Here is a 22,644-nt window from a genome sequence, read left to right as displayed (position 1 = left end):
TGCTAGCAGACAAAACAGCAGCTTCATCTAGTTTATTTTTCCTTTAAACTCTACAACGTAATGTTCTTTAAAGTAAATGCAACAAAAACAGAATATTCAGACTGAACACTTGTTACAGGATATCGCTATGTACAGCTACACACTCCTCTGACAGACATGAGAAGGCTCAAAGTGCTTATCAAACAGAAGGGGGGAGATATAACAAAAGCACGAGTGATCCCTTTGAGAGACCCGTAGTAAGACTGCTTGGCACCGGTCTCCACCGGGACACACACACACACACACACACCCCAAATGCACGATGCATTTATATGAAGATAAATACAACGTATGCAGACCACGAGAAGTGCTTGGCAGGAAAAAAGAGGAGAAAAAAAAAAGCACAGCAAAGGATCATACTGGTGATTGTGCGTTAAGAGGACGACCCGTTGACCACGTGACCCCAGCCTCCCACTCACGCCCCCCCCCGATGCTCGTTACAACACTGAGAAGCACAGCACACTTTCAGGTTCAGCTTTATTTTTGATGCACTCTGTGGCAGTGTCTTCTTAATGACATGTGCAAAAAATATATATATATATATTTTAGACAATTCACATTCCTGGGTTGTTGAACAAGACGAGCTTGACGCCCCACATGTGTGTGTGAGTGATGGTGGTGGAAATGCTGAGTCAGGATTCATGCTGCCATCTGTCAATGCGTTAACGCGGGAAGTGAGAAAGCTTTGGCCTCCGGGGGACGTTACGCATCTCATTATAGCCAAATTATAAATTATATTTACTGCCAATTATTGTTTATAGGGGCACTGATCTAGAATAAGAAGCCATCTTTAAATCACCACTGTGAAGTGCAATGAACAAGAATATTTAGTTTCTTTTGGTGGCGGTCCGATCCGAGGCCAACCAAAGGTTTCATATCCTGCACATTTAATGCAGTTGTACCTGGAAACCAGCGTTTGAAGGGTTCACGCCGCTCTTGACCAAATAAATAGATCGACAGCTCTGCTGACCTGACAAGCTGATGACGAAGAAAGGACAAAAGGTTGGCAGTCTCAATAAGATCAATATTCAAACGAAAGTCTGCCATCGAGTGAGATGTACCTGTTTAAATCTCCAGCTGACTGAGGGGGAAGAAAAGAAAGAATCTGGAAAGTCACTCAGCTACTAGAAGCTCAGGAGGAATCTGCATGTGTAAGAACACGTGTGTGTAAAAAGTAGAGGTAGTGTTTGTAGATGAGTTTGTATGGAGTTAGTTGTGGGGGGGGGGGGGGGGGAGGATTTTGGGTTCAGGCTGTTTCTTTTGGACCACTGTTCTAAGTGCATAGACCTCTCCCCTCGGCTACAGACGCACTCGTTTGAATTGAATTTGGACATGTGATCATCCGAGGTCACATGGTGCTGGATGACACCTCTTGACTGAACCCCATCCTTAAATGGAAATGATCACCGCCACAAATCCTGCTTCGATTGGCTGATTTGAAGGAGAAATGAGGAGTGTCGCCGCAGCCGCAGATCAAAACCATCTCTCATGCCTCATCTCAACAAACACTGATTATCATGTGGCATTTGAATTGTCTGGATTTTAAACAACAATTCACCAACACAACTTTAATAAATTAAATCAAAATAAGGATTGCATTTAAAAAGGGGAAACCACTGCAGCATCAGAACAGGAAACCCTGCATCACTATTTTTAAAAAAATAAAGGAAAGAAAAGAAAAGAAAAACACCTGCGTCATCAACAGGTTGCAAAATAAATCTTTTTTTTCTGCAATTATAACAAGAAAACAAAGAAATAAAAAAAAAACTTTTTGGTGACTAATTTAAGTGAGCCACTATTCAAGGATTCTATACATTTTTCTTAAATGCTATATAGGTATCTGAATATATTATTTTATTCTCTTATTTTACAAAAGAATGTGTGTGTGTGTGTGTGTGTGTGTGTGTGTGTGTGTGTGTGTGTGCAAGGAGGTCATTGAACGGGTGCCGGGCAGAGTGGGCGTCTCAGTGAAGCCTCTAACAGATTCCATGTGGGAGCCCTTTCTGTTGCTGCTGATCACAGGTGAGGTCAAAGCCCCCCCCCCCCCCCCGTGCAGAGTTGACTTTTTTACATTTTTGTTTGTTTATTACATCAACTCAAATGGAGAATGTTTGAGTTAAACGCGTCACATTCCCAACTCTGCAAGTAGCTTCCAGCGAGAGGCTGCAAAGTGAGTGAGTTTTCAGCTCCCAGTGCCTGCTGGGTACAAAATGAAAATGACCAGTGAAGGGCGTGGCGCGAGTTCTCCCAGCAGACGCCCAGTAACACCAGCTGTTAAAGGGTGGGATGCTTTAAAGCCTTTTGTACACTTCTCTAACTCGCCCTGATTGTTCAAATATGAATAACAATAACCTCTCCTCACTGTGAGCAGGAAGGATTTAAAAGTACTTACAAAAACACAAAAAAAAAAAAAACTTCTAAGTCTCAGTCCACAGGATTTTAGAGGGTCAGTTCACCCAAATTACAAAATTGTAGACTTTCCAGTTATTTTTTAGTTTTGGACTGTTGGTCGGAGGAAAGAAACATTAAGAATATGTGGCCTTGGTCTCTAAATCAATATAACGGCCATATTTCATTATATTCTGATATATTACACAGAAAATATGAATGGAAACCATCTGATGAATTTATTAAGAATTATTTAAGTTATGTAACTGAGAGCTGACCCCACCGTCTCAGAGATCCCCCACGGTCAGACGCCACTGGAGGAATCTACGGTCATGTGGTATTGCAATTTGGGTGAACTGACGATTGATCTGTGAACATCAGCTATCGGGACATTTCGATGAGGTCAGCGACTGTCCTTTGATTGCAGGGAGACTTTGGGTGTGGCTCCAGAGTAAAGAAGCAGTCCGAGCTTTGAGATGACGCTGGTACTCAAGGAGCCTGAGGAGGGGCCCGGAGGGGCCGCTAAATGATTGGAGGGGCCGAAGCGACACAGTGAGACGTCCTCCTCTGCCCGCCCGCGCCCCGAGGCGCCGGGACGTCCATTCTCACCCCTCTGGCCTCGGAGGGCCGTCCCGTCCCAGCCACAAACCATCTGTGTGGCAAACGTGTGCATTAATCTTTCTCTCTCTCACACACACACACACACTCACACACACCACCTCTGTGCACACCCAACTTTCAGAGCACTCGGCATCTCACAAACACGTCATTCAGCTCCTCGGTCACCTTCCGTATACACACACACACACACGCGCACACACACACACACAAAGTACGTGGGACATTCTGTGTAGCTCCCGTGCTCCTCTTCTTCAGCGCCTCAGTCGGAGCTGGCCGTGATGGGTTTCTCCAGCTCCAGGTCCAGGTCCAGGTCCAGGGGGGCGGGGCTTAGCTTGAGGCTACCGTAGCAGGTCTTACAGACGCGGCTGGGCTCAAACAGCTGCTGGCTTGGCACCGGGAGCTTCTGGTCGCAACAGCTGGCACAGAACACGTTACCGCAATTCCTGCAGAGAAGCACAGACGGGTCACTGCTGGACCCTCGGACGGCCTCCCCGCCCCCACAGTCACAGTCTGCACACGGCCCTGTTCTTCGGAAATGGAAAAGCCAGTTTGGCGCAATTTTTCGAACATTTGAAACCAGTCAAGACCGGTTGTGATTGAAAGGTGGTTTGATAGTTATCTGGATTCTTTTAACTCTTTTCACACATTGACTTGTTTATTTTGAGAACTATGGCTCCTTTCCTTAGAAGAACCAAATAAAAATGTGATTAATTATAACATTTTCTATTTTAAAGCAAATCAAGATGGAAATAAAAAAGCAATTTGTGGCGTAATTGTAATTGATTATCATTAATGTATTTCCTAAAACTCCTTTAACTTGGTGAGGAAGTGGTTTCTTGGCTTCAAGTGAAATGATATGGCTCGATATATTCCAAAAACATGTTGATAGCTTAAATCTTTCCAAACATTTACATAGTAACACGAGCATCGTTTCTTTCCTCAAAGGCTACATTTAGGTTTAAAACATCTGCACGGCGTTGTTTTGAACTAATCTTTAGCAGGAGCTAAATTTATGCAGTGAGGACAATTTTCAGCAGGGATTTATATATTTGGAGGATTAACATCAGCATTATTTGAAAACAATATTACCAGACTTATCCTTCGACTGAGCAGCTGTAGAGCCATTTCATCAGGCTATAATAAGAACACTCACATGACCCTGCTGTCTGCATTTCAAAATAAGGTCAACATGGGACCTGATGTGGTCATTTCAGATTGCTAACATCAGGTTAGTCTGGGTTATTTAAGAACAGGATACTAATGTGAACAAAGTGATTCATAAAACATGATTTTTTGTAGTTTTTGTCCTTTTTGATGGCAATCCAAAATGAGAGCATCCCAGGAGCCCCACTCATGGCGTCTCCTGTTCCACTCTGCGCTGATGCCTCACTGCAAACACTCAGCCCATTCAAAATCCCACGTAACCATAACTAGACAGCAGGGCAGGTCACCCTGATTAAGGTGTAAGGCCATGCTCACACACATCTGTCTGTGCTCACCCTAAGCAATACTTCTAGTTAGAGTAAAGAAAATTCACTGTGAGTCTGCTTAGGGCCGTGCTGCTTGGGGGGTGAGATGCAGACGGACGCCATGTTGCGTGCTGAGGGTGGGGTGGGGTAGGGTGGGTGATGTGGTGCTATGGCAGGAGGAGTGTTGAGGTTGAGGAAGTCCTGGAACAACAATCAGCCCCTCGGCCAATCACAGCCCTCCCTCCCTCCTACTGACGCCAACTTGCTCCCGGACAGCCAATTGAAAATCGCAGGATTTTAGGACACAGCAGGACGCACACTCAAGTCAATACATCTCAGACGGGAAGAGATTCCCCTAAAAAAAAGCTTTTGACAACTACAACAGAATGAAGGGGGGGCAAATGCAACAAGTGAGGAGGGGAGGGAGCAGCAGGGAGGGGCGGGGTTAGGATGAGGAAGGTGCAGAGATGCCAGGTTAAATGGGTGAGGAAGGGGGGGGGTTGGCAGAGGGGACAGAGGATCTCACCCGACCTCCTGGACAGGCTCCCTGCCACTGTAGAGAGGGGCAGACAATGGATAAGAACTGCCTCAGCAGTGGAGAACACTTCACACACTTTGTGCTGAAGATGTGTGTGACAAAGTTGAGGGGGGGTGTAAAAATTGACTAAATCTAAGAAGGCTACAATGGTAGGGATTGAGGCCATGGCTGAAATATAATGGAACGCAGCTTTTGTCTGCAGTCCAGACCACACCCTTGATTCTGGGTGACCTGGAACGGTCTGATCTGAGGAGCCGGGGTCGACTGTCGGATCAGCAGTGGTGGAAAAAGAAGGACTTGCAGCCGACACCCATCCACTGTGTACATGTTAACGGTCAGCATCAATATGATGTCATCTGGGTCATCTCAGCTTGGGCTCGAGTCAATTTACGATCGAAAAGCTGCAAGTCAAAGTGCAGGCGTGGAGTTTGAAAGCTGCAGATGTTTACCAGACAGGGAGCATTACTGCACTATGCAGTTTTGGCCCTAAAAGTCAGAATATCTTGGCCTCTGCTGCATAAATTCTTAAGTTCTTTCTAAATAGAGAAGAGAAGGAACACACTACTAATATGCGTTTAACCGGACCCGATCATAGTGGACATTTACAACATATTAATGACCGGTCTTAAGCAGGATTGCAGTAATAAGTCATCATTAAAGAGCTGGGTGGGAAAAAAAACTGAAATCTGCAGGAAAATGACTAATATTAGGAATTTGCAACAAAGTAATCGGCCGTCCAATTTGGTGTTCTGGTCTGCAGAAAAGCGAGCGACATGAGGTAAACCTAAAATCCATCCACAAAAAGCTCACTTGGGATCAAATGCAAGAGCCATTAAACTGAAGAGAATGAACTCAGAGCGGCTTCAGCTTCATCTAGACAGGTTTGGCTGAACCGGGACACCTGAACTCAGTCTGAACAGAAGAGGGGCGGGCTTAAACAGGAAACATCTCTTTAAGCCTCATCGAGACGGACAGCAGAGCTTGAAAACCCTCAGTACATACCTGCAGTGATGCTTCCTGGCGACCAGCCAGAACCTGCTCTCACAGCCGTAACACTGGGCCGCCAAGTGGTCGGGGTACCAGCGGGTCACCTGCAATGTAAACACTAATCTCAGTTCACAACTCGCCTCCACAGAGCAGCTCGCCAACTGGTGACCGCCACCGACTCCCATTCCCGGGAAGGGACCTGAAGTCCACAACAAGCGCTTGGTTCTTCCCTTCCCTACGAGGAGGTGGGCCCGGCTGCTCACCTCAGTGTCCTGCTTGTCCACCTGCTCCCAGCTGGTCTCGGAGAAAAGCTCCGTGCTGCAGCGCGACAGACAGTTGGGGTCCAGGTTGTACTCGGAGTCCGTCGATGAGATCTGCACGGAGGGAGAGACGGGCGGTCAGAAGGCTCAAGCTGCAGAGACCTAAGCGCGGCCGACCAGGAGGCCGACGGATCAGCTGCTTGGCCGGTCCCCCGCGGGCCCGCGGGCCTTACCGCTTCGTCTCCCGTGTCTCCGTTGGTCCTGTGGGAGCCGGCGTGCTGCTGGTTCTCCAGGCGGCTCCACAGCTCCTGCACCTGCTTCTTCAGGTTCTCCACCTCCAGCTGGTGCCCCGCCTCGATCTGCCTCAGCCTCTGCTGGATGACGTCCGTGTGCAGCGTCAGCCCGTCGTCGTCCAGGTGGCTGCGGGGCGGCTGCTCGGGGCTGACGGCGGCCCGGCCCAGCAGGGCGTGGCACCAGCGGTGCTGGGAGCAGTTCCCGCGCGGATGCAGGATCAGGGAGTTGCAGCTGGCTAAGGACACCTGTCGGCTCAGGGGGACCCTCTCCCCGTTCACTTTGGTCCAGTGGTGTCCTCCGCAGGGCTCCCCCTCGGAGCTCTCGCTGTTGCAGAGCCCGTCCCTGCCGAGGTCAGCACTCACGGATTGAAAGGCACTGACGGGGGGTGGCCTGGCGGCCCCGTTTAAAGTTCTGATGTAGCCGTGCTCGCCTGCCTCCGGTCCTTTCTCTTTCCCGGGGCAGGGCGGCGGATCGCTGCAGGGCTGACAAGCCGGGCAAACGGGGGGCTGCGCCGGCGGCTCCGTTATGGCGCCGACCTCCTCGGTCAATGTCTCCGTGGAGCTTTCCATCAGGGAGGGCCTCTTGTCCAGCGGCTCCACCGCCTCGGAGACCCCGTGGTCGGGTTCAGAGGTCGGGCAGGTCTCCTCGTCAACAACAGGCGACCGGTCCACGAAGCCGTTAGTTATAGTTCTATGGGCTGCGGGCTCGTCTGGCTCGTCTGAGCGGGAGTCACATGGTCTGAGCTCATCTTGTACAGAAGAGCTCTGCTGCTCCAGATCCTCGGGGGCCCGAGTGACCTCAGCTGCTCGTTGATCCGGCATCTCGCCCGGCATCTGTGCGGGCAGAGGGGGAGACACAGCATCCTCCTCAGCCTCCATTAGTCCATTCAGTGAATGGTGACCATTAGCGATCGATTCCCTCTGCACGTCACTCCCGTTGACCTCAGCACACAGATCATCCTCTTCAACCTTTGTTACTTTCTCAGACTCTGCGTCAACGGTGTCAGCGACACGTGTGACATCAGCACTTCCCTCTCTCTGAACATCTGCTCCCGCTCCCGCCTCCTCCTTCGTGGCTTCCTTAAGGATGTTTTCCATTTGGCCCTCGGCCACGGCCACCACCACAGAGAGATCCGCCTCCTTCGCTTCCAGACCTGCGGCTGCAGCGCTCACCGAGGCTTCTTGGTCGAGCTCAGCGCGCGGGCTCTCTTCCAGTTCGAGGTCCACTCCTTCCGGGTAAGGCCCCACTCCGTTAGGCCGCGGCTCCTGATCCGGGGCTCCCCCTCCCTCGGGGCCCACTGCCACGTTGAGCTCCAGGGAGCGCCGGTGGTCTTGCCACTTCTCGTTGAGGCTCGGGTCGCTGGAGCGGCGGTTCGGAGCCAGAGAGCTTCCCAGCTCACACGCACTGGGCAAGTTCTCGAACGAGCGAGTCTTCGGACGTCTAAAAAGGGCGAACAGAAGGAGATCCACGTTAAGGAAACAGCATTTCATAAAAAAAAAACTGTGCTGAATCTGCCGCTGCACACACAATCATTACAAAATGATCAAGAAATCCTGTCAGTCTCATTGAAAAAAAAACAAATGCAGCCACGTCTCCCCGTATCCATCATAAATTATGCCGTTATTGAAATGAAACAACTTCCGGCAACACTTCCTTTGTGGTATGATTGTGAAGAGACGCATGATAAGCACGGCATGAATGTCTATCTGTGAGCTGAGCAGTTTTTAATCGGTGGATTTGACCCGGCCCGCTCGGCTGCGGGAATCCTTGATCTCTGTTTATCTTACATGAGGGAGGAAGAGAGGGAGGGGGGGGCGCCAGGCTCACCTGCCCAGGGGCGCATCCTCAGGGTTGCCCCCCGGCACAGGGTAGGGGGCGCATGAGTCATCTGACGGGGTGGTAGGGGAGGAGCTGGGCAGGTAGACCGCCGTCCACAGCATCAGGTTGCGTACGTGACACACTGGGTGGAGAACCTGCAATAACAGCTGCAAACTCAGCAAAGAAAGCAAGGAAATGACAAATAATAGCAACAAAATAATCTGGAAGAGAAACAATGTGACCGAACCACTTAAAAACATAAACAAAACTCTATGTGGACATTTAACACAAACATCTAAATGAGTTGTGAGATAAGATCTTCCCCTTATGGTAAGTGGAGAATATTTATGGTTATGAAACCCAAACACACAAAAACAACAGCGACCGCAAAAAATAAATTCTCACAGCCTAAAACATTGAGTGAATGAAACGTTATGCATAGCTCTGGGGCGCATTTTCCCCACAATGCATTATACAACCTCGCTGCCTGAAAGCTGGGGATTTGGGAACGTAGGCCTTGAGACTTTGACTCATTGTTTTTGTTTTTCATTCCACCGATACATCTTTAAAGAGCTAGCGCTATCCTCTTCCTAAAGGACTTAAGGCTGGATCCCGAGACAGGGACAGACAGAGGACAGACAGAAGACGTACTATCTCCGAGTGCGAGGAGTACAGCATGTTCCTGAGTGTGCGGTTCGCTGGCCTCAGCAGTGACCAGACGGAGCAGGTCCGCTCCTGGACGTGGCGGTCCTCCCTCTCCTTGCCGCTGTTAAACAGGAAGGTGCCGAACAGACAGGAGTAGGTATGCTGCACCAGTTTCACCTGCATACACACACACACACACACACACACAAAACAACATCTAGGAGGCTTGCATACACACTTCAGGTATTTTAATAAGAGCAAAGTTATCTGAAGCATCCGATTTCGGGGATCTCTCTGAAATCAGACACCCAACTTGTACGCACCAGGAAGGCCTCGTTGAACTCAAAGGAGCATGGGAACTGCCTCTGCAGCTGGTGAACGCAGTCCAGCCACTGCAGGAAAACGGGGCAGCGCTCATTCAGGTCCTCGGAGTTTTCTCCGTGGCCGCAGCGATCGCCGAATTTGTGGCCAAAGTCAAGCCAATCGGTCTCCACCAAAACCTGGAAGCCCTACAAACATAGCGTGGCGCTTTGTCAATTACACTGACAGTATTCTTTTGTTAGATTGATATAGAAACGTATGAGAACGTACCCCTTCAATTGAGATTAAAAATGCTGACAAAAAGATCACAAGTGTCTGTAATGGACCTGAAAGAAGAAGAGTCTTCTGTACCTCTATGGTGCGGTAGTAAGGGTCCAGCAGAAGCTTGGACAAAGCGACGATCTGAGGTGTGCGGTCCCAGCCGTCGGAGCAGTGCACCAATACGGGCCGGTGGTCTCGGTCCACGGCGTTGACCACGAGCAGCGCCGCCTTCAGCAGCAGGGACAGGTGCTGCAGCCACTTGGTGCTCTCCAGTGCAGAAAGCCAGCTGCAGGGAGACAGATATTAAAGTGAAAGGCAAACACATCAGAGGACATCATATGCTTCACCCACTCAGTGGCAGCATAGCGTGGACTAGTGGCCCATAGCATTTATAGCTTCAGATAGTTAGCAGAGCTGTCAACAATGTCTTTGACGTTGTATAGCAACATGCACAAGAAATGTTTTTCATCTTAAAAGAAAAAATAAATTACCCTATATTGTCCCGATGCAAGCCTGTTTTTAAATAACGCATAACTACCTTTTTTTTTGTTTTTAAATATGCAATAACGCTTTTTGACCACCTGGGGGAAGCAGAAACAAGCTATGAACAAACAACATATCGCCACCTTTTAAGTCTATGGCTGGATTTGAATTGTCAAGCTCTGTCAACTTGCTGCTAGACCAGAGGGCGACATGCAAACATATTGACCTACTTCCATTAGGAGTAAATGTTTCACTTTCCTCATCTTATCTGGGTCATTATCCTATGCATTTTTTACGCATGGTTTATTTTGGCCTATAAACCGAGCCTCTGTATAAGAGACAGACAAGCCTGTGACTGATCACAGACAGCAGGACACAGCCCAAGATACCCGAATGAATGCTCAACACGACAGAGGGAAAATGGACCGACTCGGAGCCGGATATTCCAGTTGTAATGAATAGGTGGATGCTTTGTAAAGTTTTTTTTGTGTTGCATAAACCGCATTAGGTTGCTAAAAGACACTATAAGTAATAATAGAATAAAGAAAGGCTGGATTAGGATCAAGAGTTGGGAGGATTTTTGTCTGTTTTTGTCCTGTGATTGGATCTCCTAATCACTTTCAACAACGTTCTCTTAAGCCAGAGTGATTCTATTACATGACTGTAGCATCTAGTCTGGGAGGGCAGGCAGAAAGAGATCCTCAAACTTGGGCTTGCGCCAGGCTTTATAAATCATGCACAGATGTACGGCCAAGGCCATGCCCAAGGCCAGCTGTGCTAACTACCTATTGACAGTTCCTGCAAAGTTCTGAGCCTGCAGACTATTGGATATCAGGGGCCAACGTACTTGGCCGGATCAGGCATCTGAGTGCAGAGGAATCGCAGGGACTGGAAACTCTTGCGGATGGAGTGGATGTTGGCCATGCCCATGAACACCACCTCACAGTTGGGATAGTACTCTAGTGAAGGAAAAAAAAAACAAGGGTTAAAAAACTAAAACTAGCAGAGCTTTTAATTTTATCACACAGAACAATCACATTTGCTGTGAACTGAGCTCCTAAATCCACAGCACCCATTGACCTACTTCTGCTTGTAACCGGGGACCGCGCTGGGGAGACCTACCCGGGCATTCGCACCCTCCGCCTTTGGCCCTGTTGGCCACGGCAGCAGCGTAGGACCTGGCGTCCAGGATCAGTAGCTTGTGTGGCTGGGTCAAAGTCTCCGCCTCCGAGCCGTTGGTCATGGAGGATTCTGATAGGGACATCAAACAAAAGCAGACTGACCTCTCAGTGCACGTCCTGTGAACGCGGGGCTTCAACGCCACAATAAAAGACGGCACGAATAAGTTCCACCCGAAGGCCCATCAGAATAAACAGCGAGCGGAGCGCGAGACAAGCCCCGACGGTACGAATTGCGCAACAACACCCGCTGCCGATGCAGATAGCGAGACATTGCGTTGACATCCATCCGTGTGCGGCGGTGGCCGCGGCGCGTTCGCACTTAACTTACAGCCAACGGGAGGCTGAGCGAACATCTGCGACTCACCAAAGTCTGTGTCGGGCAGGTCCGTGCCGTTGGCGTAGCCGCCGTTGGAAAGGTGTTTGCGGGCGCTGCTGTCCGTGGCGCAGGCCTTGGCGATGGACTGGACCAGGTGCTCGTCATCGGCGTTCCTCCATCCCCACCAGCTGACCTCTGGCTGACCGCAGCGGGCGATCACAGCTCCAGTGGTCTGGTGCCTGGGGTGTCGACAGGGGGGGAAGTTGGCTAAGACTATGATGGTTTATTTAAATCTGGGATCTATTTCATATTCAACTCAGGTGCTGTGACAAACTATTAAAGCAATTTCTGGTTGGAGTCAGTTGTAAAGAAACAAAAAACAGAGGTTGTCGAGCCTCTGTTTGAACTTTGAGAGAATTATTAATGAGGTATTAGCTCTATGCATTGGGTTTCCAACAAAAGTAACCTCTTTCCACACTGAAACTGGTGCAAAGCCATTAAGACACTAAGTTTTATAAATAAATCAGCCATTAAAAAAAAAGAAAAATGGAAGGCTTTTCTTTGCCACATGGCTGTTAACAACTTTGACCTTCTACCTCGATTGTAACACACCGACCTATAAACCACAGAAGGAAACCTCTTCCAGGAGCGGAAGGCCGCCACGTTTTCCAGCTCCTTGTCAGTGATCCAGGCCGGAACCAGCAGCTGCTGAGGATAGCTGGGGCAGAGCCTGGCAGAGCAGAGGGACAGAGCAGTGGTTTAACCAAGAGGAAGTGGGGGCACCAAAGGGCTGGGATGGCTCAACTGAAACCTCCGTCTACAGACACCTAATCCTGGGCCGGGCTCCAAGCAGCCCAGGGTGCAGCACCGGTCGAGTACAGTAACACAAGCACCCACTGTCTCACACACACACACACACACACACACACACACACACACACACACAATGACTTGTGTTGTTTGCCAATGAAAGCAAAGAGCGGGTCTTTCAGCTGGGAAATCAAAACAGCAGCAGGCATCCTGTATGAGAGCTGCCATCACCTGAACTTGCTGTTGATGTCAGATATCCTCCAGGCGTTTTGTGTGTCGAAGCCCATCCTCTCCACCTCGTTCTTGAACCAGGAAGTCACGTGTTCCCCTACAGAGAGCAGAGATGTCTGATAAGACCGGAGGGGAGCAGAGGTTCTACTGAGGGTTTGGGGGGGGGGGCGTGGGGGTTACCTGGTCTGCAAAGCTCGCTGTGCTGCTCCTTCTCGCCAGCGTACACCCCCATGCACCAGGCGTGGAAGGCAAATGAGAAGAGGTCCTCCAGGCGAGAGGGGGGGCGCACAACAGCGTTCAGGCGCTTCAACCATTCCTGACACTGCTCAAAGGTGGAGAACTGACACCTATGGAACCGACGCAAAAGACAACAATACACCTTTATACAAAATGCTGTTGTAGTGCATTTAACCTTGATGTCTACTTCTGAAATGGGAACGTAGGAGGTAGTTGTACAAAACGTATGGTGTTACAATCCCATGAAGCATGCTTATTCATACGCATTGTGTTACTCAAGAGTAACCCTAAGCCAGCTGCGGGACCTTTCAGCATGCTGCTGACCGATTCGGTCATTCTGTCAGTGTCCAGAACACACAAGCCTCATTTTGACAGCTGCTCTGTTGGTTTTGCATAATTCTGGGTTCATCTTGTTCAAACATACAGTTTATGGCTGTAGGATTCCTCTGTTCCCTTTCTAGTGTGTGCCCTGTTTAAGTGGTCGCCGTAGCAACCTACGCCTCACAAATTCCTCCGTTCACCTAATTGCAGCACCGATACCATCCTGTGTGTGGACTTCTGTGAGAAAAGTCAGAACAAACGCATTTCTTTGTGTGCGTTTTCTGTAAGTTCAAACACGTCCCACAGACGTCTTTCGTCTTGGGAGAAACCATAATTCTCATTCAAGTTTCCTTTAGCATTAACAACCAAGATAGTTAATAGTAGGAGTGGGAGTAGGTTTCAGGATTGATTCAGTGGTCGTACCTGACAACTTTACAGTCCTTACAGGTGACATGAAGCTGGAACATATCCCGACACTCCACGTTCTCGATGAGCTGAAGAGGAACCTGCAGAGAAAGTAAGAGCGGGAACATCAACTCTACACCTGCTCCAGCTGTGATGGTGACAATGAATGGCATAACAAACACATTTTTAGATTTTTTCCCATGACATTTTTTGACCTCACATACATTTATTTAATATTTGTTTAAAAAGAATTGTCAAAAAATGTCACGGAAGTAAAACAATATTGTATAGTCCGTAAATGTCCAAAAAGATTTGTTTTAAAATTGTCACAGAAAAAACGTCGAGAAATATTGGTCGAAAAGTAAAAATATTATCATGAGAAATATCATGGAAAAAAATGTACCCAAACGCATGCAGTCAGTACAAGTAGTGTGGCAGACTGCAGCTGACAATCCATTTAGTAAATTAGTTTTAGTCTACATTAAAAATAATCAGACACCTGTGCTGCAACCACTTCTAATTAAAATATGAAATTGTATGAGAAAAAAAAACACCATTCAGCGCCATGCTGCTAAAAATAATCACACAAATAATAATTTGATCAGGGGCATTTTCATTAATTATTCACATCTCCCTCCGCTCTGTTAATATACATCATCTTCTTAACTTTGAGTGTTGGAGCACAGACACACTCAACACTCGATTGCATCAGTATTTCCCAGTTTCCCGGAGCCTTATCCTCAATAGGCAAATATCATCCAAAGTACAAAACTGTCATGTGCTTATGACTTAAGAGCCTACTTTGAATACTGCAGGGAAATGCCTGTGCTGCCTTTCACTAAGCTCTGTTAATTAGCAAAGAGAAGTGTTCGGCCGGGCTTCAGAAAAGTGAGGCCAAAGGTGTTCACACGCGGTCCGACAGCCATGCACCACCAACAGCCAGTCGAGGAGCGGCTCCATCTCCCAGGTTGGCTCCCCCAGCTTTTTTTTTTTTTTGCACCTGGTGTTAAACAGGGCCTCGAACGAGGCAGGCCCACACAAGATAAAACACACAAGCCAAGCACTCCACGTCGTGCAGCTCCCCCGAGTACTTACTGACACCTCACAACAACAACAACTCTATCCAAGACAAAAACAGAGAGAAGTAGAATGTAAGTACTGCACGTTGACTTGTGACTATCTTCAGTCTGCACTAGCAGCCTTCCAGGATGTAGACGCATCCTGCTGCCACAGCTCAATGCCTGCCCCTCTAATCTACGTCCCCCCCCAATCTGGCCGCCATCAACATTCCTCGGCCGCTTGTTAACGGCCTCCCGCTCCCATATGCGCCAGCCTGGGCCGCGTGACGCCTCGTCGGCCCGTCCGGATCCGTGTGAGGAGAACGTCGGCTCATCTCATGTGAGCGCAGAGAGGCTGTGGGAGAGCCGACAGCCGGGGGCTTGTTAGGGTCCAATTAAGCGTGACGGGCAGCCGAAAGACAACAGGAAACGGACGGACCGATGCAACCATCGGGACCACTGAGGAAGTCCCATACAGACGGAGGCTCGTTGCAATTAGATGGACCGGTTTGAGGGAAAGGCCAAGATGTCTTTTTTTCTTTAAACCACGTGTAATGACAGACAAAATAAGCAGAAAATATGAAAATGAAAAATCTTTTTGATATCTTACCTGAAGTGATGTAAACAAAACAAAAGAATCAGATGTGACATGTTACACTAGTCAAAGGGCGCTTGTCCCAATCAGGGTGAAATTATTTTTGTTTGGGTTCTATTTTGTCTGGTTTTGGCTTCACAGTGCACAAATTACACCGGACCAAATTTTTAAAAAATTGCAAGGCACAACCGTTTCCCCCCCCATGACTCGGCACCGGCCTCCAGTTTACCTTGAATGCCCCTCTAGACAACATGATTTTTTTTAGGACTTTATCACACGTCATGCACCTGGGTCTGATTGTGACCGCATGGGACCTAGTTAGCATTTAATTAAAAAACAGACAAAACGCTGATTCCAAGTGTTGATTTAAAACCAGGGTACTTATGGAAAATGGTTTGGTACTTTTACATTTATACTTTTCTTCATGGCCAACAAATCCCCTAAAAAGACTCTTACTGAAGACTGAAAGAATCCTTAAAAACAAATGTATCCTTTCATTGAGCAGATTGAAGGGCGGCATAGAGGCGGGCTGCTGTGTGTGGTTAGCACTGTCGCCTCGCACAAGGTTTGCATGTCGTGCTCGGGCCTGCGTGGGTTCTCTGCGGCTCCTCCGTCTTCCTCCCACAGCCCAAGGACACGCTCTGGGGGCTTAGGTTAACTGGTGACTTTTGGATTCTTTTAGGGTAAGCGGTGCAGAAGATGGCAGAGCGACTTGAGATTGGGCTCGTAGCTTTTAGCAATAGTTGAGCCCCAGATGGTGTGCACTGTTGAGCGCACCAGCCGTGTTCATTGTGATGAAGTCCAATGTGACCCCGTGCTGGGGATCACTGGTTTAGAAAAGCGCAGCAGATACTTGAGAGGATATTTGCAAGGCTTATTGAGGGGAATTGTTGACAAAAAGAACCATTTAGAATATCTCACCAGATGTAACCCTTACTGGGGTAAGAAAAAGGTTTCACTCATTTTCAGATGGTATGTTTTGAAGGAAGGAAGCGATTTAAGATTGTGATATGCCGTTGCACAACTTTGCTGCCCTCACACATCAGAGCTGAATTGTGCTTTTCCTCAGACATTTGGAGGGAGATCTATTGGTCAAATTAAGACATATACTTGAAACAGGATGGAACTAGATTATGAGAGTGAGTACATATGAATACACTAGACAGTACACCAATATTACCAAACACCAAAACAGTATGAATGTATATTGATTTGTACGTTATGTTTGAATGTGGTGTTCCAAGTTGTAATAACTCTCTTTTCTCAATCTAGCAACAAGGTGTAGAACATATTACTTTTCTTTCTTTTATTTTTTAAGTGAACCGTTTTGCAGTGGCTGATGGGGAAGTTTCCTTAAAAAAAAACAGGCAACACTTGGGCAACAAGGCCAGTCTCTCTTTCTAAACATGGTGAAACGGAGACGTTGAGAAAGAAAGAGAAGGCGTGACTGTTTTGAATCCCCCGTGGAACCGCTGCAACCACGGCAACGGCCAGTGCTGAGAGAGAGAAAGCCGAGCGGGCGGGCGAGTGTGAAAACAGAGGTGATGAGGAGTCACGCGGCATGTGCTGCCAGTGCAGATCAGCTTTGAATGGTCTGGTCACCACGCCGCCGGCACAATGGCCCCGACTCTGTCCATTCACAAAGCATTAACACCCCCCCCCCTCCCCCTCCCGCCCCAGCCTCGAGTACACACAAAGCACTTCAGTTATTTTGAGCTGCGCGAGAGACATTCTCTCATCAGGTCCGACCTCGAAGCACATCGCTCACTTTTTCAAGAGAACTTACGTTGACGACGGACTCTTTGAACTTGATGTGTAGGCGGTAGTTGGATATTGCGATGATGGCGTCCTCTGCTCGCCCCACGTACGCTGTGAACTCGCCATGCAGCTCAGGAAAGGGCAACTAGCAACACCGGGGGAGAAAAGAAAATGTCATACAAAATGCTGTGACACTGCAGATTGTTTAACTGGATAAGGCTATTTTGCAAGTAGTATTGACCTATTTTTAAAACAGCCGTCAAGCAAAGTCAGTTATTTCACTCTTGCTGTTAAATCTATTGCTTTTACAGTACAGAATGTACCCGTTTTTAACACAGCAAGAACTTTTTCCATTACAAATTAGTAAACTTTTTTTATAGAACCCAGCAGCTTCGCTTTAAAAAAAAAAAACACAACACAGGAGGGGGGGGGCGCAAGACCATTCAGGACGCAACAACATTAGTGCATGCAGCACACAGACATACAAATAACTTTATTTTTATTTTGGGATTACAGCGCTTCAGATATCCTTTGACTTTTGAGACTTTGCCTCGGACACTGGTCAAACTGAAAGTGAGCTTAAGTCACATGTCACAGTGATTATGTAACTAATTCAGACTGAGGAGTAACTTACACGCACACAAACACATGACTTTCTGGTTTGCGGTTTTTTCTTTACAGCACATAATAAGAGGCCACTTTCCCACCTGCATGTTTTCTTCCTCTAGAACGGGGGACTTCTTGGGGAAGATCTGATTGGCCTGGATGCACACCAAGCTCTGCTGCCCCTCCTCCTCCTGCAGAGAAAAAGTATTTACTCAACTACTATCAACTTTAATAACCTCTGCCTTCTTCCAGTTATAATTTATATTCATTTTTTTTTTTTTTAAACGAGGCAGGCTGGCTGAGCACTTTCTTGTTTATCACCCTCCTCCGTGCACACTGACGCAAGCATTCACAGCTCGACAGACCAAGACTTTAGGAACTGTTTGGGAAGTGAAGTCCTCCCTAGAGACATCTTAGCAGTCATTTTGTGGGTAAACGAAGTGCTACTCCTCCACTTGCCTACATTTCCACAACTTTTATTGATTGATTGGCTTTTTAACGTTAGAAATGGCAGAAGTGTCACAACCGTTGTTGTCACAGAGACTTGATTTAAAGGCAACTTGACAGTGTCGCATTCAGGCTGCTTCGCGTGGATGTTTTCTCCTTCCCAACCACACTGTAATGTGCAAACCCAGGCTAATTTACTGTAATCACCCCTTGTGCAAGAAGTCGCTCTAAAACTAGAAATAGACGTGGTCATTCATTTACACAACACCCTGAAAAGCAAGACGCGTCTAAATCAAATTTCCGGTTTGGCCAAATGAAATTAGTGAAGAATTTCATTTAAAGGTGGTTTTCATTAACAGGCTTTCATGGCGGCCAAATGTTTGAGTGGACAGAAGTCTTATGCAACATATTACACAGAGGGTGCCAATCAATGGGGAATGCAAGGCATGGATATACAAGCAGAGTCAGGGATTTATCTTCAAAGGCAAACCGGTGGGGGAAAAAAAAATGGCCTCGCGCTGACAGACATCAACACGAATCTGTGGGCTGTTTGGGCCGGAGAGGAGTTCAGTACAAACGTTGTGTAAAGGACTGATTATGGTGGTCAAAAGAGATGGAAGATAACCGAGAGCGGCAGCACATCCCGCGGGATGCTGACTCAGCACGAGCAGGGCTGATACACAGAGCCTGGTCATGCCTGGAGGAGCAGCCCGCTGAGGCCGGCCAGGGGGCAGCCGCCGCACAGCAGCGTGCCGCTCACTCACTCACAAGGGGACACACACACACACACACACACACACACACACACACACACACACACACACACACACACACACACACACACACACACACACACACACACACACACACACACACACACACACACACACACACACACACACACACACACACACACACACACACACACACACACACACACACACACGGTTTAACAAGCAATGCGTCCGACTTGGTGGTTATGTCATGATGCGACGATACAACAGTGCGAGCTGCCCTGGTTAGACAGCAGCCTTGAAGGACCTTTGACACGGTTGCGGCTGATTTGACTGTCTGGCTCCTGGTAAACAGAGCTGATTGAACGCAAAAAAATAATCAATGGAGAGTTTCCGATTCTGCAGAATGCACCCGGGCCACAGAGCACACGGCAGTCACCGTCCAAAGCATGCATGAGATGAGGGTACTTTACCATGGCCCCTGTGAAGGAGTGCGGGTCACCCGACTAGGAGATCCCGCCTGGACCTGTCTGTACAGGAAGAGCACAGAATGATGAGAGGTTGTCCTGGCAGCAAACATGTAAATTATACATGGGGCACATAATGAATGCCATCATTGTCTTATTCATGGCGTGATCCAAATTTAAACTAAAGATGGCCATATTAAAATGAATTTATAAATAAAACTATACATTCATTTCAAAGCCAGAAATGAGCCATTTTGCAGCCGCAGGCACTGATATCATCATTGTAATATATGGAATAACATATATGGAAACAGTCATTATCAAAGTAAATGGGCTCTTCTATCTCGTTATCAGCACTAATTGTGGGTCAGTTAAGTTTTTGAAATGGCTTTTTTAGTGTTGAGTAGACAGACAGTTTGCTAAAAAATGAATATAGAACTTCTCAGACCCTGACCACAAACCACAAAGGCATTCATTCAACACTAACTACTCTACAGTAGGTTGTAGTTAATCTGTTGGTGCATTTGGATTTTGAAGGTCGGGGAAACTGCTGAACTATGTTGTTATCTATGATATTGCTGGCAAGGATGCATAAATACATTCTCAGGGTATGGGTCTTGGAAACGAACTGATCGGGGTGTCATGTTCACAAAATTCAAAAGCAGATCAATTCACAGCAAAGGGGAAGCACTTGGGTAGCATTGTCACGATTTAAGGCTTCAGTGAAGCATTTATTCAGTTGCATTAATTATAGTGAAAAATTTGCAAATGTACTGAGGGGAAACCTTTAAAAAGGGCAGCAGACGGCTGGAAATGTCAAATCAAATCGGTTATGTCATTAAACTTCTAGCCTTACCACAGACAATCAATAACGGAAATTGGGTCGTCCTGATGATCCTGTATCGAAACTCTCACAGGTAAGGCATGGAAATCTGTGGAAAATGAAGGCAAATATGTGACTGAATCATAAGGCAAATGGTTTTCCTTAATAACTGGTAAACAGTTGACTTTTTCACTGGGGCATTTGAGCAACAGAAGCTTTTTTGATTCCCCTGTAAATATAGCTGCGCTGGTGGTTGGAGTGGCTTCCATCCGAGCTCAGAGATACCACTTAAACTCAGTCGTGGAATGGAAAAAGGCCAATTGAATATTGAAAGAGAATGTGACAGTCAAGCTAACATATAAAGCCATGGTTCAGTCAGGGAAAACTGCCTATGTAATGTTCACCTTCAGAAAAAAACAAGAACGCATACATAAAACAATTTCTAAACCACCGCCGCCAGATCAATACAAGCTAATGGAGGACATGGTAGATTTACTAACTTAAAGGTCGTGTATGCAATTAACACACTTAGGGACACTGACAGTGTCGCCCCAACACCTCTTTTCAAAAACAGGCAACCCTTTCTGAGATCGATCAGCAAACAGGCCCACGAATAGTTGGAAGGGTCAGCTACTCATACTGAAACTGAAATGTCATGTGATAATGTCGGTGAGAGAGCAACACAGCGCCTCACAGCACACCTTCTTGGGACGATTTATGGTCCCAAAGGTCAGAAATGAGACAAAACGCCCCACTGCACTAAAGTCAGCCGAGTCCAGCCTTTGATAGTGGTGTGAAGGAGTTATGGGGAGGGTGTGTCATTGCGTCACTGACTGTGGAGTCCAGCTTCCAGCTGGTGCTACCTGATAAAGCCTATCTGCCCCAACACACACACACACACACACAGGCGCGCACGCGCTGTGTTTACCGCAGCGGGCTCATGACCCGTGGCTACGGCTCAGTCTGGTTCCGAGTGCAAAGTCACACAGGGAAGGCTAAACCCCTTAGAGCCTTAACGGTGCTCCTGCCCCGTGACAGGCCCCCAATGCATCACAGACTGCTGCTCGCTGCAGCTGCATCATCAAACCAAAAGCCTCCTTCTCCTGACTACTCATGTTAGCAACTTTAAAGGAGAAATACTGACGCGGGGGGTTGCATCGCATTGAGTGACTGTGGAGTTAGCTTGTGCACATGTAATCGACGGTCAGGAAGGCACTAACAGGGATTAGCGTGGACGTTAAAACCCACACAAGAGCGTAACGTCGCATGTTTTGTCTGATTTCGCAGGATGACACGTGAAACTTTTAGGTTAATCGGTTTGCCATTAATCGTTGGAACGTTATAACGTGTCATGTTGGCTAGCATCTGGTGAGGAAATAAAGAGTGACGTGTGTAATTAAAAAATAATCTATAACCAAGTTAGTTTATCAAATACCAAACTAAACAATGCTGAATCGTTTAAGGAGTTCTAGCGAACCGAACAACGCACCTCATCGTTTAACTGAAGCCAGAGAAAAGAGCGAGAGCAGAGAAAAGTCAGTGAGGTGAGCTAACGTCAGTTCACTGACAAACAGGTTCGTCAGACAAGTTAAAAAACTAAACCAACCCGTGTCATTGTGAAAAAAGTAACCAACTGGCTAACGTCAACATCACCGATGCCCTTCGTTCTTTGAGAGTAATTCAACGACACCATTAACCTAGATTGTCTGCAGCTAACGCTAGCTAATATCAATAGTTAGCAAGGTAACGTTAGCCAAATAGTTAACGTTAACTGAAATTACTGCTAGCAAGTCAGCACCGGTATAACGTGGATATTTCAACGGGAAGCAGCCGACACTAACATTCACTTGTAAACCGAATGTGTGTCGACTCCGCAGTGCCTGGTGCTGTGGCACAGACCAACCAGCCTGTGAGCTGGCTAGCTAGCATTAGCGGGTTGGGCTAGCGCAGCTCTGTGCCTCTGTGTTTGTTGTTATGAGATGGAGGGCGGAACCTCAAAACGGAGGCCTCTGTCAAAACACACCGCGGAGCGACCACAACCGGCGGACTCACCAGTGAAAGGAGCGATGAGAAGTTGGAAGCCAAATATTCACCCGAACCCCGTGCAATTACTGAGCAGCAAATAGACCTCGATCAAATAAGCATTAGTCATATCCGAGCCGAGGCCAGCTTCACTGCGTCCCCTTCCAGCACCGAGCCGTCGTCGCCATCGCCGCGAAATTCTCCAGCCCAAGAACCTACGTGAGTGAGTGACGTCATGGCGTCATCCCAATCCATTTCGGGGAGGGGAGGGGCCCAGACTCACATGCTCATGTAAACACTGGCCAACACTGTCCGAATAACGTAATGGACATGATTGAGACGGAATTCAGAGTGACAGGGTGTTTTGTAAATCTGGGGACTGCTGATAAAGCAATCAAATTGGAAAATACTAACTGCTCCAGAACGTCGCGGATAAATCATGTCTCGGATTCATATTATGTGTATTACAGTGGAGGAAGGTGAGTTATTTTTTACTGTATTATTTAAGG

General features: G+C 47.6%; 1 protein-coding gene across 4 annotated transcripts; it reads right to left on the bottom strand.

Annotated features, from left to right (window-relative positions):
* Positions 1–17: 17 nt before the first annotated feature.
* On the bottom strand, positions 18–22,366 carry mtmr3 (myotubularin related protein 3). Of its 4 annotated transcripts, XM_062562491.1 has the most exons (22): positions 22,166–22,366; positions 20,147–20,222; positions 19,297–19,353; positions 17,744–17,833; positions 17,065–17,181; positions 13,644–13,726; positions 12,843–13,009; positions 12,663–12,759; positions 12,238–12,351; positions 11,670–11,860; positions 11,247–11,375; positions 10,972–11,083; positions 9,732–9,927; positions 9,383–9,568; positions 9,066–9,236; positions 8,424–8,569; positions 6,536–8,036; positions 6,306–6,416; positions 6,058–6,146; positions 5,044–5,070; positions 3,264–3,491; positions 18–3,079 (listed from the first exon to the last, which is right to left on the bottom strand). In XM_062562491.1, exons 3-21 carry the CDS (start codon positions 19,297–19,299, stop codon positions 3,308–3,310), a joined length of 3,714 nt encoding a protein of 1,237 aa, XP_062418475.1. In that variant the 5' UTR covers positions 19,300–19,353; positions 20,147–20,222; positions 22,166–22,366; the 3' UTR covers positions 18–3,079; positions 3,264–3,307. The 4 variants fall into 4 exon arrangements, with proteins under 4 accessions (XP_062418475.1, XP_037339339.2, XP_062418476.1 ...); XM_037483442.2 differs by having other exon boundaries at positions 18–3,491; XM_037483443.2 differs by lacking the exon at positions 18–3,079 and having other exon boundaries at positions 3,341–3,491; positions 5,049–5,070.
* Between the last annotated feature and the right edge of the window lie 278 nt (positions 22,367–22,644).

The sequence above is a fragment of the Pungitius pungitius genome, chromosome 5 (genome assembly GCF_949316345.1).
Source record: "Pungitius pungitius chromosome 5, fPunPun2.1, whole genome shotgun sequence".
NCBI classification, from domain to species: Eukaryota; Metazoa; Chordata; class Actinopteri; order Perciformes; family Gasterosteidae; genus Pungitius; species Pungitius pungitius.
Note: the sequence above shows the minus strand (reverse complement) of the source record. Positions and strands in the feature narration are given on the sequence as shown.